This window comes from Cornus florida, unplaced genomic scaffold, assembly GCF_030987335.1.
Source record: "Cornus florida cultivar Cherokee Brave unplaced genomic scaffold, ASM3098733v1 CherokeeBrave_3.0.0_Hap2_Chr01, whole genome shotgun sequence".
Classification (NCBI taxonomy): Eukaryota; Viridiplantae; Streptophyta; class Magnoliopsida; order Cornales; family Cornaceae; genus Cornus; species Cornus florida.
In genome coordinates this window covers 63,331,286-63,351,515 of record NW_026775571.1, presented here as the reverse complement: position 1 = coordinate 63,351,515, position 20,230 = coordinate 63,331,286, and the positions used below count along the sequence as shown (strand labels likewise).

At 36.8% G+C, this 20,230-nt stretch overlaps 2 protein-coding genes across 2 annotated transcripts; one reads left to right on the top strand and one right to left on the bottom strand.

The window, feature by feature from the left end:
- The first annotated feature begins 250 nt into the window (after positions 1-250).
- On the top strand, positions 251-3,355 carry LOC132273511 (uncharacterized). The gene is made up of 2 exons (XM_059774471.1): positions 251-2,823; positions 2,962-3,355. Exons 1-2 carry the CDS (start codon positions 251-253, stop codon positions 3,353-3,355), a joined length of 2,967 nt encoding a protein of 988 aa, XP_059630454.1.
- Positions 3,356-13,387: 10,032 nt separating this feature from the next.
- Positions 13,388-17,740, bottom strand: LOC132298891 (protein ECERIFERUM 26-like). Its single transcript, XM_059795237.1, has 2 exons — positions 17,198-17,740; positions 13,388-14,996 (listed from the first exon to the last, which is right to left on the bottom strand). Exons 1-2 carry the CDS (start codon positions 17,633-17,635, stop codon positions 14,118-14,120), a joined length of 1,317 nt encoding a protein of 438 aa, XP_059651220.1. The 5' UTR covers positions 17,636-17,740; the 3' UTR covers positions 13,388-14,117.
- Between the last annotated feature and the right edge of the window lie 2,490 nt (positions 17,741-20,230).

Below are 20,230 nucleotides of genomic sequence, written 5' to 3'. Positions count from 1 at the left end.
TGAGGTAAAAGTGGTGGAGACTGATAACCGGCCATTTGTGGTAAGGGTTTACCATGCAGACGCCGAATTATATAGCGAAGAATTCGTTCCAATCAAATTTATTGGAAAAGATAGCATAAGCCGTCCAAGGAAGGCTACAATGAGACGACTCTCATAGAAGAGGATGTAAATGAGCTCTTCCAAGGAACACCAAGGCCAATAGTTTTACCCAAGGCCGGTGTTCAGCACTACATTCCAAGCAAAAGTTTTTATGGAAGGGAAGCCTAAAGAAGATAAAATACTTGGCCAGGCGGTTAATTGCTGCCTTGCCAGGTTGAAAGCATATCTGGCCGAACTACTGCTGGAAAGGACTGCAGATGCTAGTACTTCATTTTCAACCAATGTTTTGGAGATTAGGGAAGATACTGAAGACAAGTTGGATGCTATCCAACTAACAGACTTGAAGGCAGCGCCAATGAAGCTTGATGATCTTAAGGCCGAAGTGCAAGATCCACTTTTGGAACTAAACCTTGGAACGGAGCAAGACCCTCGGCCTACCTATATTAGTAAGCTTTTGGAACCAACCTTTAGAGAAGAATTAATTTCCTTACTTCATGAGTACAAAGATTATTTTGCATGGACGTATGAGGAAATGCCAGGACTTTCCAGAGAACTGGTAGAGCATAAGCTGCCAATCAAAGAAGGTTTCAAGCCTTTCAAGCAGCCTCTAAGAAGGATGTCCCAAGAAATGGTTCTTAAGGTCAAAGAAGAGATAAAAAGGCTACACAAGGCTGGTTTTATAAGAACTGCCAGGTATGTTGACTGGATTTCCAATATAGTTCCAGTTATTAAGAAGAATGGCAAGCTAAGAGTATGTGTGGATTTATGGAATATCAATCTTATAACTTCAAAAGATGAATACCCCATGCCTGTTGCTGACAAGTTAGTGGATTCTACTGCTAATAATGAAATTCTTTCATTCATGGATGGACATTCCAGGTACAACCAGATTTATATTGCAAAAGAGGACATTGCTAAGACGGCTTTTAGATGTCCAAGATCTATTGGAACCTTTGAATGGGTTATCATGCCGTTTGGGTTGAAGAATGTCGAAGCAACATATCAGAAGGCCATGAATTCCATTTTCTATTATATGATTGGCCATTTCTTGGAAGTCTACATTGATGATGTAGTCATCAAATCCTCAGTTAAAGGTCAACATCTCCACAATTTAAAAATGGCTTTTGAAAGGATGAGGCAGCACAAGTTGAAGATGAATCCCTTGAAGTGTGCCTTTGGGGTTTCAGTTGGAAACTTCCTAGGTTTCTTGGTCTATCAAAGGGGTATTGAGATAGACCAAAATAAAGCAAAGGCAATTATTGAAGCAAAGCCACCGACCACTAAGAAAGAATTACAAAGATTTCTTGGCCAGGTTGGATATTTGAGGAGATTCATTGCCAACCATACTGGAAAGACTCATGCTTTCTCCCCATTGCTAAAATCGAAAGGTGCTGAAGAATTCAAGTGGACAGAACAGCACCAGCACGCCTTTGAAGGTTTGAAAAGCTACCTGGCCAACCCTCCAGTGATGATGCCTCTAATCAAGAAACGACCTTTAAGATTATACTTATCGATCGCTGATGAATCCATTGGAACTCTTCTAGCTCAGAACAATGAATGGGGAAATGAGCAAGCCATCTATTATCTAAGTAGGGTGCTCACTCCAGTGGAATGTAGGTACACTTCCATTGAAAAGTTGTATCTTTTCTTATATTATGCGGCTATGAATTTGAGAAACTATATGTTGCCAGTGGCCGTGTATATCATTTCTCAAACAAATTTGATTAAGTATATGCTTTTGAGTCCTTTGATCACTGGAAGTATTGGAAAGTGGTTATTGGTTTTAATGGAATTTTCTTTCAAGTACATTCCACAAAAGGCAGTTAAAGGAAGGGCGATGGCAGAATTGCTAGTAGATCACCCTTCTACCAAGATAGATTCAGAAGTATGTGACGAGGTGGATAATCTTTACCTTGACTATACACCTTGGACTCTCATGTTTGATAGGTCAAGCACCCGTGACGGAGGAGGAGCTGGAATAGTTATCATTTCACCAAAAGGAAGAAAAACCACGTTCTCTTTCTTCTTGGATTTCAAGTGTATAAAAAACCAAGCTGAATATGAAGCACTAATCATTGGGCTGGAAATCCTGCTAGAGTTAAAGGTGGATAAAGTCCAGATTATTGGAGATTCTAACTTGATACTCAGCCAACTTTCTGAAGAATATAGATATCTTAATTGGCATTTAAGGCCTTTCCACTCTTTAGCCTTGGAATTACTTTGCCAGTTTGATGACTTCCAACTCAAGTATTGGCCAAGGCATTTGAACACAGAGGCTGATGATCTAGCACAACTAGCCTCTCGAGTAAAAGTCCCACCGGGTGTAGAAGAGACCTTGATCAAAATCAAAAGAAGGACTCTTCCTTCTATAGACTCACGGTGTGAGATGGCAGGTCATTTCCAAGCTGATAAGCTAGAAAGAATCAAACCTGCCAAGAAGACGTGGGAGATTTTCAATATTGATATAGATGGTATAGACTTGGATGATTGGAAAACACCAATTATTTATTTCTTGCAAAATCCTAATGCCAATGTGGACAAGAGAATTCAACTTTTGGCACCGTATTACATTTTGATTGATGGAGATCTCTATAAGAAGAGTAAAGATGGACTTTTGCTAAGATATCTTGGCAGGAACGAGTCCATGAGAGTAATAGCAAAATCGCACCTTGGAATATGCGGAGCACACCAAGCTGGAATCAAGATGAGGTGGCTTCTTAGAAGGTACGGTTATTATTGGAAAGGTATACTGAAAGATTGCATAGAGTTTGTAAAAACCTGCATTTTATGTCAAGAACATGGCCCGCTGCAAAGAGTTCCAGCTATAAACATGCAGCCAATAGTGAAAATATAGCCATTCAGAGGGTGGGCTTTGGGCTTTATTGGAAAGTTAAGGCCACCATCTGCAGATGGCCACACTTATATGGTAGTTGCAACAGATTATTTCATAAAGTGGGTGGAGGCCATTCCATTAAAGATTTATGAGCAGTCAATAGTGATTAACTTTATCAAGAAGCACATTATACACAGGTTTGGAATTCCAGAGACTCTCACCATAGATAAAAGCCTTTCCTTTGTTGGAAGTGAGGTTATTGACTATTGTGCTAAATGTGGCGTTCAAGTAATCAGTTTTACTCCATATTTTGCCCAAGTAAATGAACAGGCAGAAGCTTCCAACAAAGTAATTCTTAACATCTTAGAAAAGATGATTGAGAATCATCCAAAGGACAAAGGAGTGTCATCATTTGCTTTCTGAGGCCCTTTGGGCTTACAAGAATTCAAAAAGATCAAGTACGGGTGTCACACCATATATACTTACTTATGGACATGATGCCGTTCTTCCAATGGAAATGACCATTAGGTCTACAAAGGTGGCTTTCCAAAATAGGCTAACTCCAGCAGATTACAAACATGCCATGTTGGTGGAACTAGAAGAACTTGATGAAGTCCGTTCCAATGCCCTAGATCATATCATTGCTCAAAAGAAAAAAGTCATGCGAGCATAAGGAGACTTGGTGTGGTAAGTCAAATTTCCACCTGGAATCAAAACTTTGGAATATGGAAAATGGAATCCTAATTGGGATGGTCCTTACTTGGTGGAACGAGTCCTTGGAAAATGGGCTTATAAATTGATGGATATAGATGGAGGATCCCACAAGCATCTTGTGAATAGTGTATACTTGAAAGAGTATCACCCTTCCATCTATGAAGATTGGAAATCCACAGTCATTCAACTGGCCACATAATGTGGCTGGTATATTTCTTTCTAAGTAAACCAGAAAGTTAGAAATGAGATATGTTGGCCATGCTATGGCCATTCTATTAGCTAAGTAAAAATGGAGGAATGATTCATTTCAAGAAGAGGCTAAGTACTTGGAAAGGTATATTGGCTAGAGTAATAAGGTGGATTTAGCTATATTTTCAAGATCAGCTAATTTCCTAAGTATCGAAGACTTCAGTGAGAAAGTGGCTACACTACATAGTCCAGGTTTTGTTCATATTGGAAATTGTTCATCTTGCCTATATATATATGCATTTCCATTATGGCAATTTCTTTTATTTCTCTGAATTCCTTTGTTATGGAAAGTCATTTTATGGTTAAGCCTTATTGTTAATACATGTGAAGGAGTTTTTCCAGTTTCGATGATTTAAAGTCTTCATATATCTATTATAAAAGTACATGTAAAGGATGGAGAAATAAAACATCATCCCATTAGATACTAGACTCCATTACAAATCCAAAAAATGGCTGTTAACCCTAAAAGCTGGCCATGTAAGTGATTTCAAAAGTTATCTACTTATTCCCATCCATTACACCATAATTTTCATAAAAGCAACCACATAGAAGAACCACCTGGGATCAAATAGAGGCAAGAGCACCTTCAAGTTCCATCCAAATTTTCCTTACTTCTCCAAGAGTAGCCAATGCTCTAACCTTAGCATCCTCAAATTTGGGAAATTCATCAACCCGTTTTTCCCATTCCTTCTTTAAAGGTTCGGATGTATTGACAAGCGCACTAGCTGTTTGGTCCAACTCAAATTCTACATGTTCCACCTATTCCAATTCCCTTTGAATCTTGGCCTGTTCTTCATTTAAGCTTTCTTTCTTGGCTATACGCTTTTCAGCTCATTCTTTGATTTCTGGGTAGGGTTCTAATGAGAGTTGGAAATCTTCAAGAGGTTTATCTTTGAGCTTGGCCTCCTTTTTACATTCAGAAATTGTGGAAGTACTGGAGCTCACATGGGTGACAATGAATTGGAGTTGGTGTTGCAGCTTGGTCAAAGAAGCCTGGATGGACTCAGGAAATTTAGGGTATTTTTAAGGGTCATTAAGTGCTGGCCAGACTTTGGTGAAAAGATAACACATCTTATACATCATAGGCAAGTTAAGACAATAATTTTCCTTTAGCCACTGTGATAGCATCATATAAGGGGTCCTGGAAGCATGAGGACACTGGCACTTGAGGTAGAAGTACTGGAAGATTTGGTGGCCTTAGTTACTTTATAAAGATCGGCCAAAGCTGGAAGGGCTCTTCTCTGCACCATGAAAAAGGTTGAGGTAGACATAGAAGGAGTGGCCTGAAATGAGAACAAGTTTGTATTAGATAGAAAGAAAGAAAGGAGGCAAAGTTTAAAAGCATGGAAACTTGCTTCTGGAATGAAAGGAACTTGGCTTGCAGAAGTTCCACCAGTTCTGGAAGGGATAGATATTCTAGTAGTAGAAGTTGGAATGGGCAGACTTTCTTCTTTTTTGTTGGTCAAACTTTCCATGATTGAAGCTTGAAGGGCTAAATCCTCTCCTTGGGCAATTTGTTAGTCCAAATGGATATTCATGAATTTGTGTCCCATGGAAGAGCCCTATTAGTCAAGTTGAAGGAGATTTACAAACATTTTTTTTTAGTGACGAATTTGGAAAGAAGTAGGAATAGAGACTTACCAAAACAACTTCTTTGTTTGGTTTTGACTTTTTTATACTTTGGAGAGTCTCTGGGCTGTTGGAATTCTTCTATTTTTTTCCAGATTAGGCATGATTTTTCTCTTTGTTTTTCCAACAATCTTTTCAGAAGGGCTGCACATTTTGAGGGCTTTGCTAGAATGTTGAGTAGCGGTTTGACCCTTGGAAATACCAACTTCTTTATCAAAGGAATCTTCATCAAAAGAGGAGAACTGGGGTTAGAATTCTTTCTTGACAATAGCTAGTCCCTATAAAGGAAGCATAAGTGAGATCCAGAATATAGAAAATTGAGTCCAGTCATATTGAAAGTACCTGAGAAGCCTTTTCGTTTCCATTTGTTTTATACAAAGCATCTTCTTCTTCCTCTGGTAGTTCTACATTTTCTTCTTCAAGATCTTTCTCTTCTTTATCTTCACTTGAGGAAATACTTTGAACACTTACATCTCCACTTTTGGCCATCTCTTCAATTTTGTTAGGCATTACAGTAGTTTTCTCTCCACCTTCATCCTCCTCACTCTCCTCGAGTATTTATTCTTCTTTGTCTAGGAATTGTCAGATTAGTTTATAGTATTTGGAAGGTTGACAAAATTCAAAAGGGAAATTTACAATAAATATATTTGTACCTGGAGATAAAGGCTTGAAGGAAGCTAAGATGGAGTCACAGACAACCTTGTGATTTTTTGTCCGAGTGAAAGAAATATAAGTTGACCACCATATATCAAATTCATTGGTTGACCGAGGCTTGCTAGTATAGCCTTAAAAGTTGAAAGTTGCTTTTTCCGCTGCATAAGCTTTGTCAATTGCTGTAAATTACTCTGCATTTGTGAGCCTTACTTGTTGGTCAAAGAACCTGTTATAGGACTTATAAGGTGGCAAAGGAATCATTTGGGTAAAACCCATTTGCTTAGCCAATTGGGCTGGATTGTAGAACTCAACACCGCAGAAACTGTTCTTTAGAGTAGGCTGGGCAGTGCTGTAATGAAGATCACGGGCAAGAAGAAAGCTAGCCCAAATGTTCTTCCAATCTGCATAATATTTTTTGGTAGACACTCCAAGAGAAGGAACCAACCATGATGGCATACGGTTAAGGGAAGTAAATGGGTCAAAGAATCCATCATCTCTAGTCTCACATTGATTATAGAAGTATTCAAAGTTTTCAACAAAGCTGAAAGAAGAAGGGTCTGCTGTTATCAGGGAGTAGCATATGAGGGATTTTCCAGTTTGAATGGCTAGGGGTGAAGTTCTACTTTGAAAATACACTTTAAGCCACATCTGGAATAACTAGAATGGACCTTGGAACCTTGAAAATTTTGAAGAAAGCAAGTCGTTCAAGCCTTTGTACAAGTGAGAAAGCACAAGAGGGGCCAGGGCCAAATCTCCATTTCTGGCTAAGGAAATAGCTACTTGGACAAAGTCTTTTGTGACTTGCCCAGATGGAACACACGATAAATGGCCAGAAAGCCAACAGATCGGGAAAACAGTGTGTTCTTCTTCTTGAACTAGCCCGATTTTCTTACGATATTTGATAAAAGGAAGATAAGAGGAGATGAATTTCTTACTTCCAGTGTTTTTGGTAGGAAAGAAAAAATGATCAATATAGAGGGTGGCACTTATATTATCTCCATGGGGTTTAAGACCTATAATGCAACAAATATCTCTCAAAGTAAGAGACATCATACCACATTTAAGGTGTAGAGAGTTAGTGGTTGAAGACCAAAAGAAGAGAGCTAGAAAGAGAAGGTTCGGATTAAGTGTAATGGAAGACTTACTGATTTGTATGATATCAAATATGCCTTGCTTTTTCCACTACGAAGAAATCTTTTCATCCTTGGAAATGCGACTTACCCAAGAAGACTAAGATGAGCGGTATGTTGGCCAATTTTTGATGTTCAAAGAAGGTTTTACTTTCTTTCCTTTCTTGGAGATGAGGGGAAATTCTGAGTCGAAGGGGAGAAGAGACCTACCGGAAGGATAAAATTCGGCCAATTCAGAAGGGGCTACTTCAGTAAAAGCTAGACCCAATTCAACTGAAGAGTCTTTGAAATGAACCAGAGGCTCAAGGTGAAGCGTAGTAGGGTTTAAGGACTTCAACATCACTTGAACTTAATGGCTATGGCTTCGAGTTTTGACTTTAGTTTGAAGGGAAGGGGCTGGCAGGGATGAACTAGTGGTTTGTTTGGAAGGTTTCTTTGGAGCCATAGTTTGTGATTCTTGCAGGCTAAGTTTCCTTTCCCTTTAGGGTTTCTGGGTGGAGAGGAAGAAAGTATAAGAGAGAAGAATATAGTTCTTTGTGGTTAAATGTTGAGAATAGAAGATGTATATATATAGAAACAATGAGGGAGGTATTTAAAGTTCAGATACATTTTTCAAGGATTGGTAGTTGAAGTTATTGAAATTTAAAAGGGAAGTTTTTAAAGATTTTGGAAGTCGGATGGTTTAATGCCATAAATGGTTAGGAGTTTTACTGGAACACGAAATATACTTTGTTTTGCGGCTGAAAAGAATGGCGTAGAGAAGTTTGAGAAACCAGCCGAATTATGCACAGAGGATCTTATTGGATATAATGATTACGTTAAGTTTCCAAGAATCCAAGACGCCTTTTGAGGGGTGATAGCTGGAGAATTTCAAATTTAAAAGGAAACTATCAAGGATTGGGAAGTCTGATAGTTTAGTGCCATAAATAGATAGGACTCTTGGTAGAGTACATAATTAATGGGGTTGTTACAGAGGAGGCCGAGGGAGAAGCCACGTGTTACATGAAAGTTTTCCTTTTAAGGATTTTTTTTTTTTTTTTTTTGGAGTTTCTAAGAATCAAAGGGCATATTTAGAAGGGTTTAGTTGGAATATTTAAATTCAAAAGGAAGGAAGTGGTGCAATATTAGGGGATGCCATGAACGGATAGGATTTTGTGAGATACGGTATCTTTTTTGATTAACGGCAAAAGAGATTGGTGTGAAGCCAGCTGTATGAAAGGCTGAAATTATTTTGAAGATCAAGTAGGCCATGATGGCAAGGGTTCAATCCCATGCCTTGTCATCAAGTTCTTCCACAAGGCATGGAATTTGAGGGGCATATGTTTGCTCCATTATTTTTGTCCAATGGAAAGATGACAAATGGCGAGTTTTAGCGAGCTTTCCATATGGGGTTTATATACTAATTATCCAATAGAGGAAGGCGTGACATGGAATTACTGACATGGATTACCACTAGAAAAGAGAAATATGGCAAGGTCTAATGGAACTCGCCACGTTGGCTTGTAATTCTGGTTAAAATATTCTTTTGGGACATTGAAACTACATAGTTTCATTAGAAGAGTGATTGGTCGAGATAAGTTCCACCACGTGGAATTATTAATTGAAGGAAAGTGGTGAGTCCCATTAGGACTTACCAAGTTTGGGATGTAATGTCCTAAAAAGGTGGCATGGAGTTACTATCATGAGTGCAACCTCATGAGAAGTTTAAAGTCATAGATCAGCAAACTAATGATTTATTAACACGTGGCGAGTCTTATTGAACTTGCCACGGTGGATTAATTCTTTCAAGTTGACCAAGTCAAGAGAGGAGAACGTGGGACTGGAATTTCTCCTTATTTTTAGGAAATCTTAGCGACTTGTTCAGACCTAGTCAGTATTTGGTGCTGTAATTTTGCAAAATCATGGGTTTAATATATTTATATATATATTAAACCCATGATTTAAAAGAATACGCTTATATCCAGAGAGCTTGAGGCTGTTAAAGTAGGAAGGAAGGGTTGTTTAGAGAAAATTACAGGAAGCTAATGGAAACGTGGGATGATACACTTATTATCCAGCCCATGATCAAGGAAACCATGGGAATCCAGGAACCACAACGTCATTGGGTAAGAAAGTCTGGAAAAGGGAAGTTACAAAAGTTGAGGACGCTAACCCACGATGAGAAGAACACTAAAATTTAGGAATTCATGGCATCGTGGACTCTAAACTCGTAAAGGAAGAGTATGAGTGATGATCGTGGTTTCACACGTATGAAAAGTGGTTAATTTTGGATAGAAGGCCATGAGAGGAAAGAAGTCTAGCTAGAAGAGGTTACCTAAAGCTAAGGAAACATAGAGTACATCAGTTGAAAGTGGTGGTCTTGCATGTAACTGCTACCACTAACTGAATTGGTTGTTGGACAATCCGGATAACAGGATTGTTAAGATCGTGGTTGAAGTAGGAAGAACATGGCTGAAGTTTGTAACAGAAGGGAGAAGAAGGACTTTAAATAAGGAAGGGATTACAAGAGATCGTTGAACAAGATCAGTTGAAAGTGGTAGTGTCTCATGTGACTACTACCACTAACTGAAAACGGTTGATGTGGATTTTAGATGATGGGTTTAAGGTGATTAAATCGTGTCTAAATTGGAGAAAGAATTCATGGGAGACGGAAGAAGAACAAGAAGACGTGGAACGCGTGTCAAATTATAAAGAAGACAAGTGAAAATTCATTCCAAAAATCTACCCACGGTGCAAGTTCGTGAAGGACTACTATAAACATGGCTTGAGTTGTGCATCAGAAGAAATAAGGAGCAAGAAGAAGTTTAACTGAAAAGAAATTACAACTGCCAAGAGAACATGGGACACTTGGCAGTCCAGAATCAATCCACGTGGAAGCTGCTAAAGCTGCCACACTAAGCTGCTGCGTGCAAAGAAGTTCTATAAATAGAGTACTCAAGGCTAGTTTGCAAGGTCTGCCTGCCCAGCATACAAACACAGCATATTTGCTATTTCATGTACCTTTCATTCCAGCAATGAATTTACATTATGTCTAAACCTAGCAATTTGCTAGTTCATGTACTTTCCATTCCAGCAATGAATTTATATACTTTTAAGTTGAGTCCAGCACTTTACTATTCTATATAGCTTTCATTCTATGCGATGAATTTCCAGTCCTGTACTCCTTTTGTTACTTTCAGCCAAGCACTGCACTTCAATTCTCTAATTTCCAGTCATGCACTTCAGGTATCTAAATTTCCAGTCATGCATTTTCAATTACTTTAATTCCAGCTTTGCATCTTCAATATCGTCTTTATTTCCATTAGCCATAGAATAGTTTGAAGTCCTTGTTCAAAGGCAAAAAAGACCCTTCGAAGGTGGTCATTCCAGACCTTCGTACAATCTCCTGATCCCTACAACTTTCCAATTGGATAACTGTTCGGATTTTTACTTTGGAACTACTGTAGTTCCTAGCACGCCCACATTCCACACCATTCCATTCCTAGCGATCCGGAAAGCGAAACCAGCACTTTCTCGCGAGTCGAACACTTATAAGATTCAATTGTTTAGATACATCATTGTTACCAGTTACTCTCATGCCAAGAGCAATTACTCCATGCCTTCGGATAAAAAAAAATGGATAGTTAAGCTTTTACTTTAATACTTAAAATACAAATCAGGTTCGGATTTAATTCGAGTTACACATGTTTGAACACAAGTCCAACTCGAAAATGGTATCGGATTGAGAAAATTAAACCCAAGCCCGTTCTGAGCTTGCGTTGGACCCAACTGACTAGCACCCCTAATTTGAGCTCTAACTCGTGGATCCAACATGTAAAACAAGACACGTCTTGATAAACAAGATCAGAGTCAATCCTACTAAAATATGGTGGGAGCGTGCTCATACTCATGAGGTTCAAGCCGTAGACAATATCTTCACAGTGTGAGGTCGACCTAATGCGGTGTTGTATGGATTGATTTAGTATTTGGATGAAGGGGCGAAGTACACAGCTTGCTCCTTTTTATGCATATTCTATTTCGGTAAGTGAGCAGAAAGCCTATCAACTCGGCTTTACTTCTCTCTTTGGAGATTGGAGAATGGAGGCTTCTGATGCTTCACTTATTGCAGAGAGGGAAAATGGGTGAGACTTTCTTGATTTCGTTTTCAACCTTGAGACATGCGCGCCTTAAGAACCGGGTTTTCCCAAACTTTTCAAGGAGATAAAAAAACAAACCAAAGTGGGTAAATATTCCATTACTAAATCAAAGATAGTGATTTGATTACTATCTATAATTTGATAGTTAAAATATGACGTATCCATTTATTATTGGTTCACATCAGCGGTGAGTATGTTGTAAATTCTCCCTAGCGATGATCTAAGTATTATCTTTAAATAAATGTGTCCTTTCTATTACAGTTGAAACCAGGGGCGGAGCCAGTGTATAGGGGGCACATGGCCCATGGCCTGGCCTGCCCTATGTATATATATGACTTTTATTTTATTTTTTACACACACATTGAAATTTGTATATTATGCCCCCAAAAATTTTTAGTTTCTAAATTTTTTTAAAAACTTTTTCTATTTTTTCTCTTTTACTCTTTAAATTTCTTTAATTACATTTTTTTAAAAGTTAAATTTCTCTTATTTAATCATGTTTTAATTTGTTTTCTTCAAAAATTTATTTTTATTTTACATTTTCTTCTTCTTATTCTTATTTAAAAATAAATAAAAAAAACTCTCAGTATGCTTCTGAATCCAAATCCTGGCTCCGCCCTTTGTTGAAACCGAAACCAAATCTATTGAGCCAAACCATTGCAAATATAAATACCCTAATTACTGACCCAGCAACTTTTCTAGAGTGGGGCATCATTTCACGTGAATGTTTAGTGCAGGTGGATAGATATATCATAAGGATAGTTAAAACTTATTCATGAACCAAGACTACTCTTTGAATGGGACTGCACTATCCCACCTATATCTACAGCTAGCCATTAGTGAATACAGACAATCTAGGTTGCTGTTTAAGTTGCGAGGGTGTGACTTTCCAACAGTGTGGATGACCGAATTTGATTCTCGATGATTTTTTTTTTTTTTTCGTGCCAAGACACTCACACGCTCGGGTGTCTTTATGGAACTCGAACCTTAAAGTTGACAAAAGTAATATTGAGATACGAACCCGATAATTCTCAAATTGATTATAGCACTTAAATTTTAAATTTTGATGTGAGTGAATGAAATCAAATAAAGATGAAATGGAATATATTTATTTTCATTCTCTTGTTTAGTGTGTCACATTAAAAGTGAAATGGTCATTCTTAAAGAATGCCCATTCCATAAAAAAGGTGGAATGCCTATTCCAAATCTTAAGAGGTGAAATGACCATTCCATTCCCACTAAGAATTGAAAAAGTAATAAAATAATTTAAAGAGATAATTCACGCATACATACACACTATATATATATATATATATATATATATATATATATCTATATGCTGTTTGTTCCCCCTCTCTCTATTTCATTTATTTTTCTCTCTATTATCTCTTTCCTTTTATTTTTGCAAATTAATTTTTTTAGTTAATTTTTTTTACTAATAATAAAATGTAATTTAAAGAAACAATATAAATTCATTCTATTCTAACTTTCTTACCAAACATAGGAATGAAAATGAGATTCCATTTTTACACATTTCATGTTTACAACCAAACGGTGGAATGAGAATCATCATTCTCATTCCATTCCCACCTCCATTCTCATTTCATACCAATTCATTCTACCACACCAAACATGCCCTTATGGATTTAGAAATTCACGAGGTTATTTTAGAAAGACATCTTAAATGGCAAAATGCAAAAAATTTCCTTCAACTGATAATATTTTGCAAATAGATTCTTGACTTGGCAAATAACCCGTGAACTATAAAAATATTGACAGAATATTTCATGATGAAAAGGGGTATAAATGTGATAAAACTACTAATACATATGTGTTTTACACGCAAAAATGGGGCTAAATGCAGTTTCTTTTAACAGTTCAAGGATTTACTTGTTAAAAAATAGTTTAATCGAGTAATCTGTAAAAAAAATTAGTTCAGGAGGTTTTTCTTTTTTTTTTTTTTTTTTTTTTTTTTTGCAATTTGTCCTAATTGAAACAACTGGTCTTGATTTTATTCTAATCCAATAGACTAATCACTGCTTGGTTGAAGTTAAATATCAAGCCCTTTCTGGAAATTTCCTAATTATTCATTTGGGTTCTACAAATTTATTTTTTATTTTTATTTTTATTTTATTTTCCTGACAAAGACAACCAAAACAGAACTCACAACAATCCTAAAATAAAAAGCACCCAGAATCCGCCTCCGCAAGAGGCACAATAGAAGGAGGAAGAGACGACAACACCTGATCTGTCTGAAGCCCCGGCCGCAAAAGAGAGGCCAAAACATGAGTCACTCTATTACTCTGATGATGCACATGAGTCAACGAGGCAGACGAAAAGCTCCGAAGATCCAAATTAATGTCAAAGCAAATAGGAGCAATTTCAGATGGATAAGTCTCCCCAAGCAACACTCCTTTCACAACAACTTTGACATCTGATTCAAACTATAAGCAAGAAAAACCAAACGCCAAAGCCCAAAGAACAGCACTACAAATGACAGTACTAATTTCATAAGAAGCAACTGCTCTTGGGCCCACAATGGGTTCCATATTGGGCCTAATCTAGCTGCACTTGGGCCCATAATGGGTTCCATATTGGACCTACAGTATCGGCACAAGACATATTTAGAACAATCATCACACTCACCACACAAGTATTCATCTAAAATTTACTTCACACAATTGACCATTCTCTTTTCAGCTCAGACTTCAGCTCCATAATCTGATTATCCGGCATAATCACCGTCACAATTCTTCCACCGCTGCCACCCTTGTCGTTGTCTTTAGGTCCCGGAAGCACCAAAACAACCCCTTCTTCTCCAACGCCGTCAACGGTATAATTCACATGAACCGGCTTTAGTCCCTTAAATTTCAGCCCATAAAAATTGGCCTCCTCCCAATCCACAAAAGTCAAGTTTGCTCCATACAAAATGAAATCAGACAATCCTTGTTCTCCCTCCACGGCTTCTTTAATCTGGCGTCGCTCATCCACAACTTGATTCATTATCAGTGTCGCGAGTTCCTTTGGATCAGCTTCCGCGATGGGACATTTCACGCTAACAACGCCTACAAGTTGATCATTGCTCAAAATCCCATTTTCGCTATTATGTGAATCATTTTTGCAAATTGTCACTCTCTTCGGTTCTGGTCCATTTCTAACCTTGGCGACGCATTTCCAAATGATGGCGCATAAAGTCTCGAATGGTGGAATTTTCTGAGGATCAATTTGGCCACATAGCTTTGCCTGCAAGTGAGCTAACTGTGTTGCATTGATTTGGAGGGAAAATGCCTCCATTTTACAGTTATTGGCAGTTATCCAGGTGTCTCCAACTGGGCCAACCCGTTTCACGGAAAGCGGATCCTTGGAAGGCCTTAATGGGCTTGGAAAAGCCCCATTATTAGCCTTTGATTGGGCCAAATATGTTCGGGGTGATTGTTGACCTGCCATAACTTGGCCCCAGGTGTTGATGTAATCTGCAGCTGAGAATGCATCACCAAGGACATGGGCCCAGCTTAGGCCCACTGACATTCCTCCACATTTGAAACGAGTTACCTGCACACAAGGCCCAAAAAGTATGAATACATTTTAAACCGGACCTACTAAGAGCCTCTCCAACCGATATGTCAAAACCTAACGTCACATTTACAACAGCTATTTTTGACATCAAGAATTCCTCCAATCGATAGCTCAAATGCTTACTTGGCATTTGGCATACCATCAAATGTGTCAAACTTGGCTTGGCATATTAAAGTGTTATGGCAAATAAAATTTTCCCATTATTTTAATCTATGGATTTCACAAACAATTCAAATTTGGCATATTGAGCATGTCCACCCGAAACTTCAAATATTAATAAATTAATGAATTTGACATATCGATTGAAGTATGCCAAAATGTCATATGTCAATTTGCCACATCATACCTAAAATAAATTTGAGGTATGAAATTTGAAGCATCGGTTTGAGATGCTCTAAAGTGACCAGTTTTGTTTACGTAATAAGATATAATTAGTTGATGACACTAATAAAATGATATCTGTGCAGGAAAATAATTTTTGTGTACGGACACATAGATTGACTGTAATATCATGTCTATGAGACTAGACAATCCCAATCTTCCAGACCAAAGTCCATATAATGGGGAGTATTTTGAACAATAATGAAGTATAATACTCTTTCTACCAATATGTTCTGTGATCGACCCAGAAATTTGTTTTAGTGAAGATGATTTTGAACAATAATAAAGTAAAATAATTTCAACCAAAATCATATTTAAGTTGATTGATAATTGTTTCGTTCAAGATATTAATAATTGTTCTCAACTAGTTTTATGTTTAAATGCATTGCAACATGCTAAACCACTAAGAGTTGTAACTTAGTGATATCCTAATTGATAATGAAATTTTATATGAAGACGTGTATAATTACTTAAGAATTTTTAGGTCTAAATAAAATTATCAAAGAAAGGTGAGGACAACTGCCACAACGATCTATTTACTTGGGTATGTCCCGACTATGTTAATAGAACAATTGATTGCAAAATAAAAATTCTTTTTGGTATTTTTTCAACATCAAAATAAATTGAATTATTGTTCCCATCATTATCCCTAACTAAAATTTGTAGAAGTGTCACTTTCAAATGTCCTTGATAAGTGATCAACATTATTGTAAATATAGATGTCACCATCAATACAACTTTAATTGAAGGTTCTTCACTCGAGCCCAAGCAGTATGTATGTAGTATTTTTGAGAAGATTGATCAGTCCAAGTTATTTAGACTCAGTTTAATTGTGGTGAAAATTTAAGATGGACCAATTCAAGTATCATAGATCAGTCAAACCGGGTGAAGAAGGAATTTGTGGGTTAATTTGGCATTTATTTTGAAGTTGTGATTGTTACAGTAACTTCTTGTAATTAAGTTGTGAAAGTCTCGTCCAAGAAGTGATGTTGAAGAGTCTATAAATAAAAATAGATGTGAGAGGTAGAGAGACAAAATATATAAAGGGGTTAAGGATGAGTATTGTAAGAAAGTAGATGATACACGTAATTTTCAATAGTAAAATTGTAGTCTTAAAAGAGATGACGGTGAGTAAGTGGAGTTTTGACATCTATTTGTATATTTTCTTCTTTGATACATGATGTTGAAGTCTCAGACATAACCCTACAATTAGGTGAATCATATATTGATGTATATGATTGTTATATATATATATATATACACTTAGCGAAATAATCAATAAGATTCATATAGTTATTTTACTGCAGTATTTTTATAAAATTACCTTTTAGTTGGACTGACAGCCAACTAATTTTTAACCAAATCTGAAAAGAGATTCGTCATTTTTTTTTTTTTTTCACAACTTTAAACAGAATAAATCTTAATTAAGCAAACCCTTATATATAACTCTTATAGTGTTTTTTCTACTTAAGGGTTCGAATTAAGTTTCATAGTCAGTTAGCAAAGGGAAAAACCTATGTAATCTGCTATTAAAACTCCTAGTTTGACTCCAATGTCATGTCACTGTTATTCAAGATGATATTCTGTCACCTATAATTCATTAGTGATCAGTCGTTATATCAAATTGTTACAGGACAAAATCATTAATTAAATATATACCTAGTCTTGCTTTCTGTTTTGAGCTCCTCATCTTCAGATCACAATAGAGTAATTTTATCCCAACTGCTAATTTGATACAGAATATACATACATCATATATATATATATATATATATAAAGAGAGATATATGATATACCTGTATAAGAACCGTAGGTGAGAAACCCAACTCAGGACCAATGACTTGAGAGGAAACCAAAAGCTTTTTCTGGAAAGAGACATCATCATCCATCTCAAGCCATTCATCAATGGTCTTGACACACTGAGCCTCAACCAACCTCACACCACAGTCATTGCACTTGATGTAGGGCCGACCGGAGTCGTAACGCCTGAGCCGGCCACAGGTGGTGTAGAGATGGTTGAGCCAAGTGAACATGGACTCCTTGATGGCTTTGATGTTCATGCCTTCCGCTGCTTGGCTGCTGAAGTAGTAAACACCTCTCAGATAGTGAAGTTTCATGGCCAAGTCCGTGCTCGACAGTTCGTGAGCCATGTCCTGGCCGCTCACCTTCCCCGGCCCGACCGACGAAATCTTCACGTCGTAGATGAGGCTTTCTTGATCCTTGGGGGACACCATGGTGCAGTGTGTGTTTTGTGTGTGTGAAAGAGAGAGAGTAGTGAGTTTCTGACAGTGGTGTGAGTCGTTGATGGATTTTAAAGACAATCGGGGAGGAAATATAAAAGAAAGGTTTTTATCTATGCAGTAAGCTACTCCTCACTTGAGAAATACCTTTTATGATGGGTCCACATGAGATTTTATTTTAAATTTTAATTATTTTTATAACTTTAAGGCAATGATGGTAAATTAGAATATTAAAAAAAGGTACAATTTTGAATTGGGACAATTATTTTGAGAGGGAGAGAAAAAAAATATGAACACTTTTTGTAACGATTCTCACCCTAGCTAAACACAATATTATTCGTTTTTGGTTCACCCGAGTAATACTCCAGATTAAGTACGCTTAACTCTGGAGTTTTGATAAATTTACGGTCATCACAGTTTTAAAGCGCATTGTGTCATAGAATAGTATTGAATCTACCCATCCACACCCAGGCGATGTGAAATTGTGCACTTATAAGTCGCTCAGTGTGATAATTTGTCAGTGCTTCGCACCTGGTCCACCCACACCAACCCCCATTTGGGTCGCCACATTTTTTGTGAAATGAATGGAGTAGGTGTAAATAATATTAGTGGTATTTTGACATTAACTTTACTTTCCTCTTCACTGGCAAGGAGAAACCTTATCCCTTATCACTACTGTAACATAATATGATTCGACTGTATTAATATGTATAGTATCAGTTTAAGTGTTTAACCCATCTAAAAAAAGTATATTATAATATTATTTTAAAAATTATTTTTTATATTATTTTACAATGACAAAAAACACGCATTCACACGTTTATTTTGTCATTATACATAGAAATTTAAACTCCTCGTCCTGCTTTTGAAAACGAGAAAGTACTAATAAACTATATAGCCCTCGGTGTAACAACACATCAGGTGTGAGCAGGAAATTCAACCTTCTGGGTAAGAAGGAAAGCCTGTTCTTTTAAAACACGCTTATAAATTCTTGTGGACCTGTCAACTCCACCACTAGGTAAACAATTTTGATAAAGGAAAACCACCTAAATGTGCCTTCAGCCTACCAAAATGTGATGCAACAGTTCAGTGGGGACAATTTTGCTCATCATGTGTGGAAGAACATTACTTTTTTCTTAAATATTTTAACTAACTTAACATTTTTTGTCTGTTGAACTTTAATTTTTTACTTAGTAATTTGAGGTTCCTAAATGCACATTTTGATAGTTCTCCTTTTATTTTAAATTTATCCCGACAAAAAGAATAAAATTTAGCATTCCCTATATATTCATTAACTTTACTCATAAAATCAAGAGTACAATAATAATAAATTAATAATACAAATTAACCATTTAATTAAGTAGATCGATACCCTCTATTTACATTTCACTTCTCAGTTCTAACAATATATTTATATATATGTGTGTGTGTGTGAGAGAGAGAGAGAGAGAAAGAGAGGGAGACATGTTAGGGAATATTTACCCTCCAACTTATTTAATGGCCGACTGTTGTTGTTAAGAGTTAAATTCCTTCTTCTTCACACATAGCAACTCTAAAATTACGTCCATGGAACATACAATCAGATGTCAAAACTCACAACACTCACTCACTCATCATCTCTTTTGAGGCTACATCTCTACCCATGACAATTACATATATTCTCTCATCTCCTCAAAACACTCACCCCTTAAACTTTTACATCTTTCTTCGATCTCTCTCCACTCAAACCTATTTTTATTTTAAGAGTCTTCAAACGCAATCTTTGTTGGACAAGAATTCCCCAATTTGCCTACAAAGAGTTACCATATCAATTACAAATTCCTTAACTTCAATTTTTACCCCAATTAGACCGGTCCAAATAAATTGCATTGGTTGTGAAAGATAGTATGGATGAGCAACCTAGAAGGAGTGAATAGTTTCAACTTCTTGTTTTATCTGATTTTTTATAAATTAAATTTATCGAAATAAAAGTGAATTAATCACCCACAAAGCAATAACTTAAAGTGTAAGAAATTTAAAAAGTAGAGTTAGAGAGACACTAGGTTTTTTTTAGCGAGAAAATCTAGTTGAAAAAATCATCCAAACATCGAAAAACCTCGGAGACTATCATGTAGTCCCGAGCGAAAAGATCCTCTATAGACGAAGCAAAGTGCAATGGACTTCGACTCAGGCTCACACCTCTTCACTCTTTCTAAAACCAATCGTTGAACGTCTTCGACTTTGCAACTCTCCTGTTCAACAACACTTGACTTCAGGCTTGCGCTTGATCTTTGTAAAGGATCGTTGATAAATCAACAAACACTCCATGAATGCCTTGATCCCTTCAAAGTGTGATTTTTTCCTCCTTTTCTTCAAAACGTGATTTTTGAAGTAAAATGACAAACTAGTTTAGATGATCGGTAGTAATAAAATCTTCAATCATGTAAACACCGATAAAATGTTAAACAACAACCTAAATCACTAAAGTGTATAGTTGCATTCTCTCAAAAATAGAAAATAAATTTCTCTCACACAAAGGCCTTTTAAGGTTTCGAAATCTTCAATGAAAAAACAGTAAGGTATTATGTGTGAATAAGAGTTTATATGATT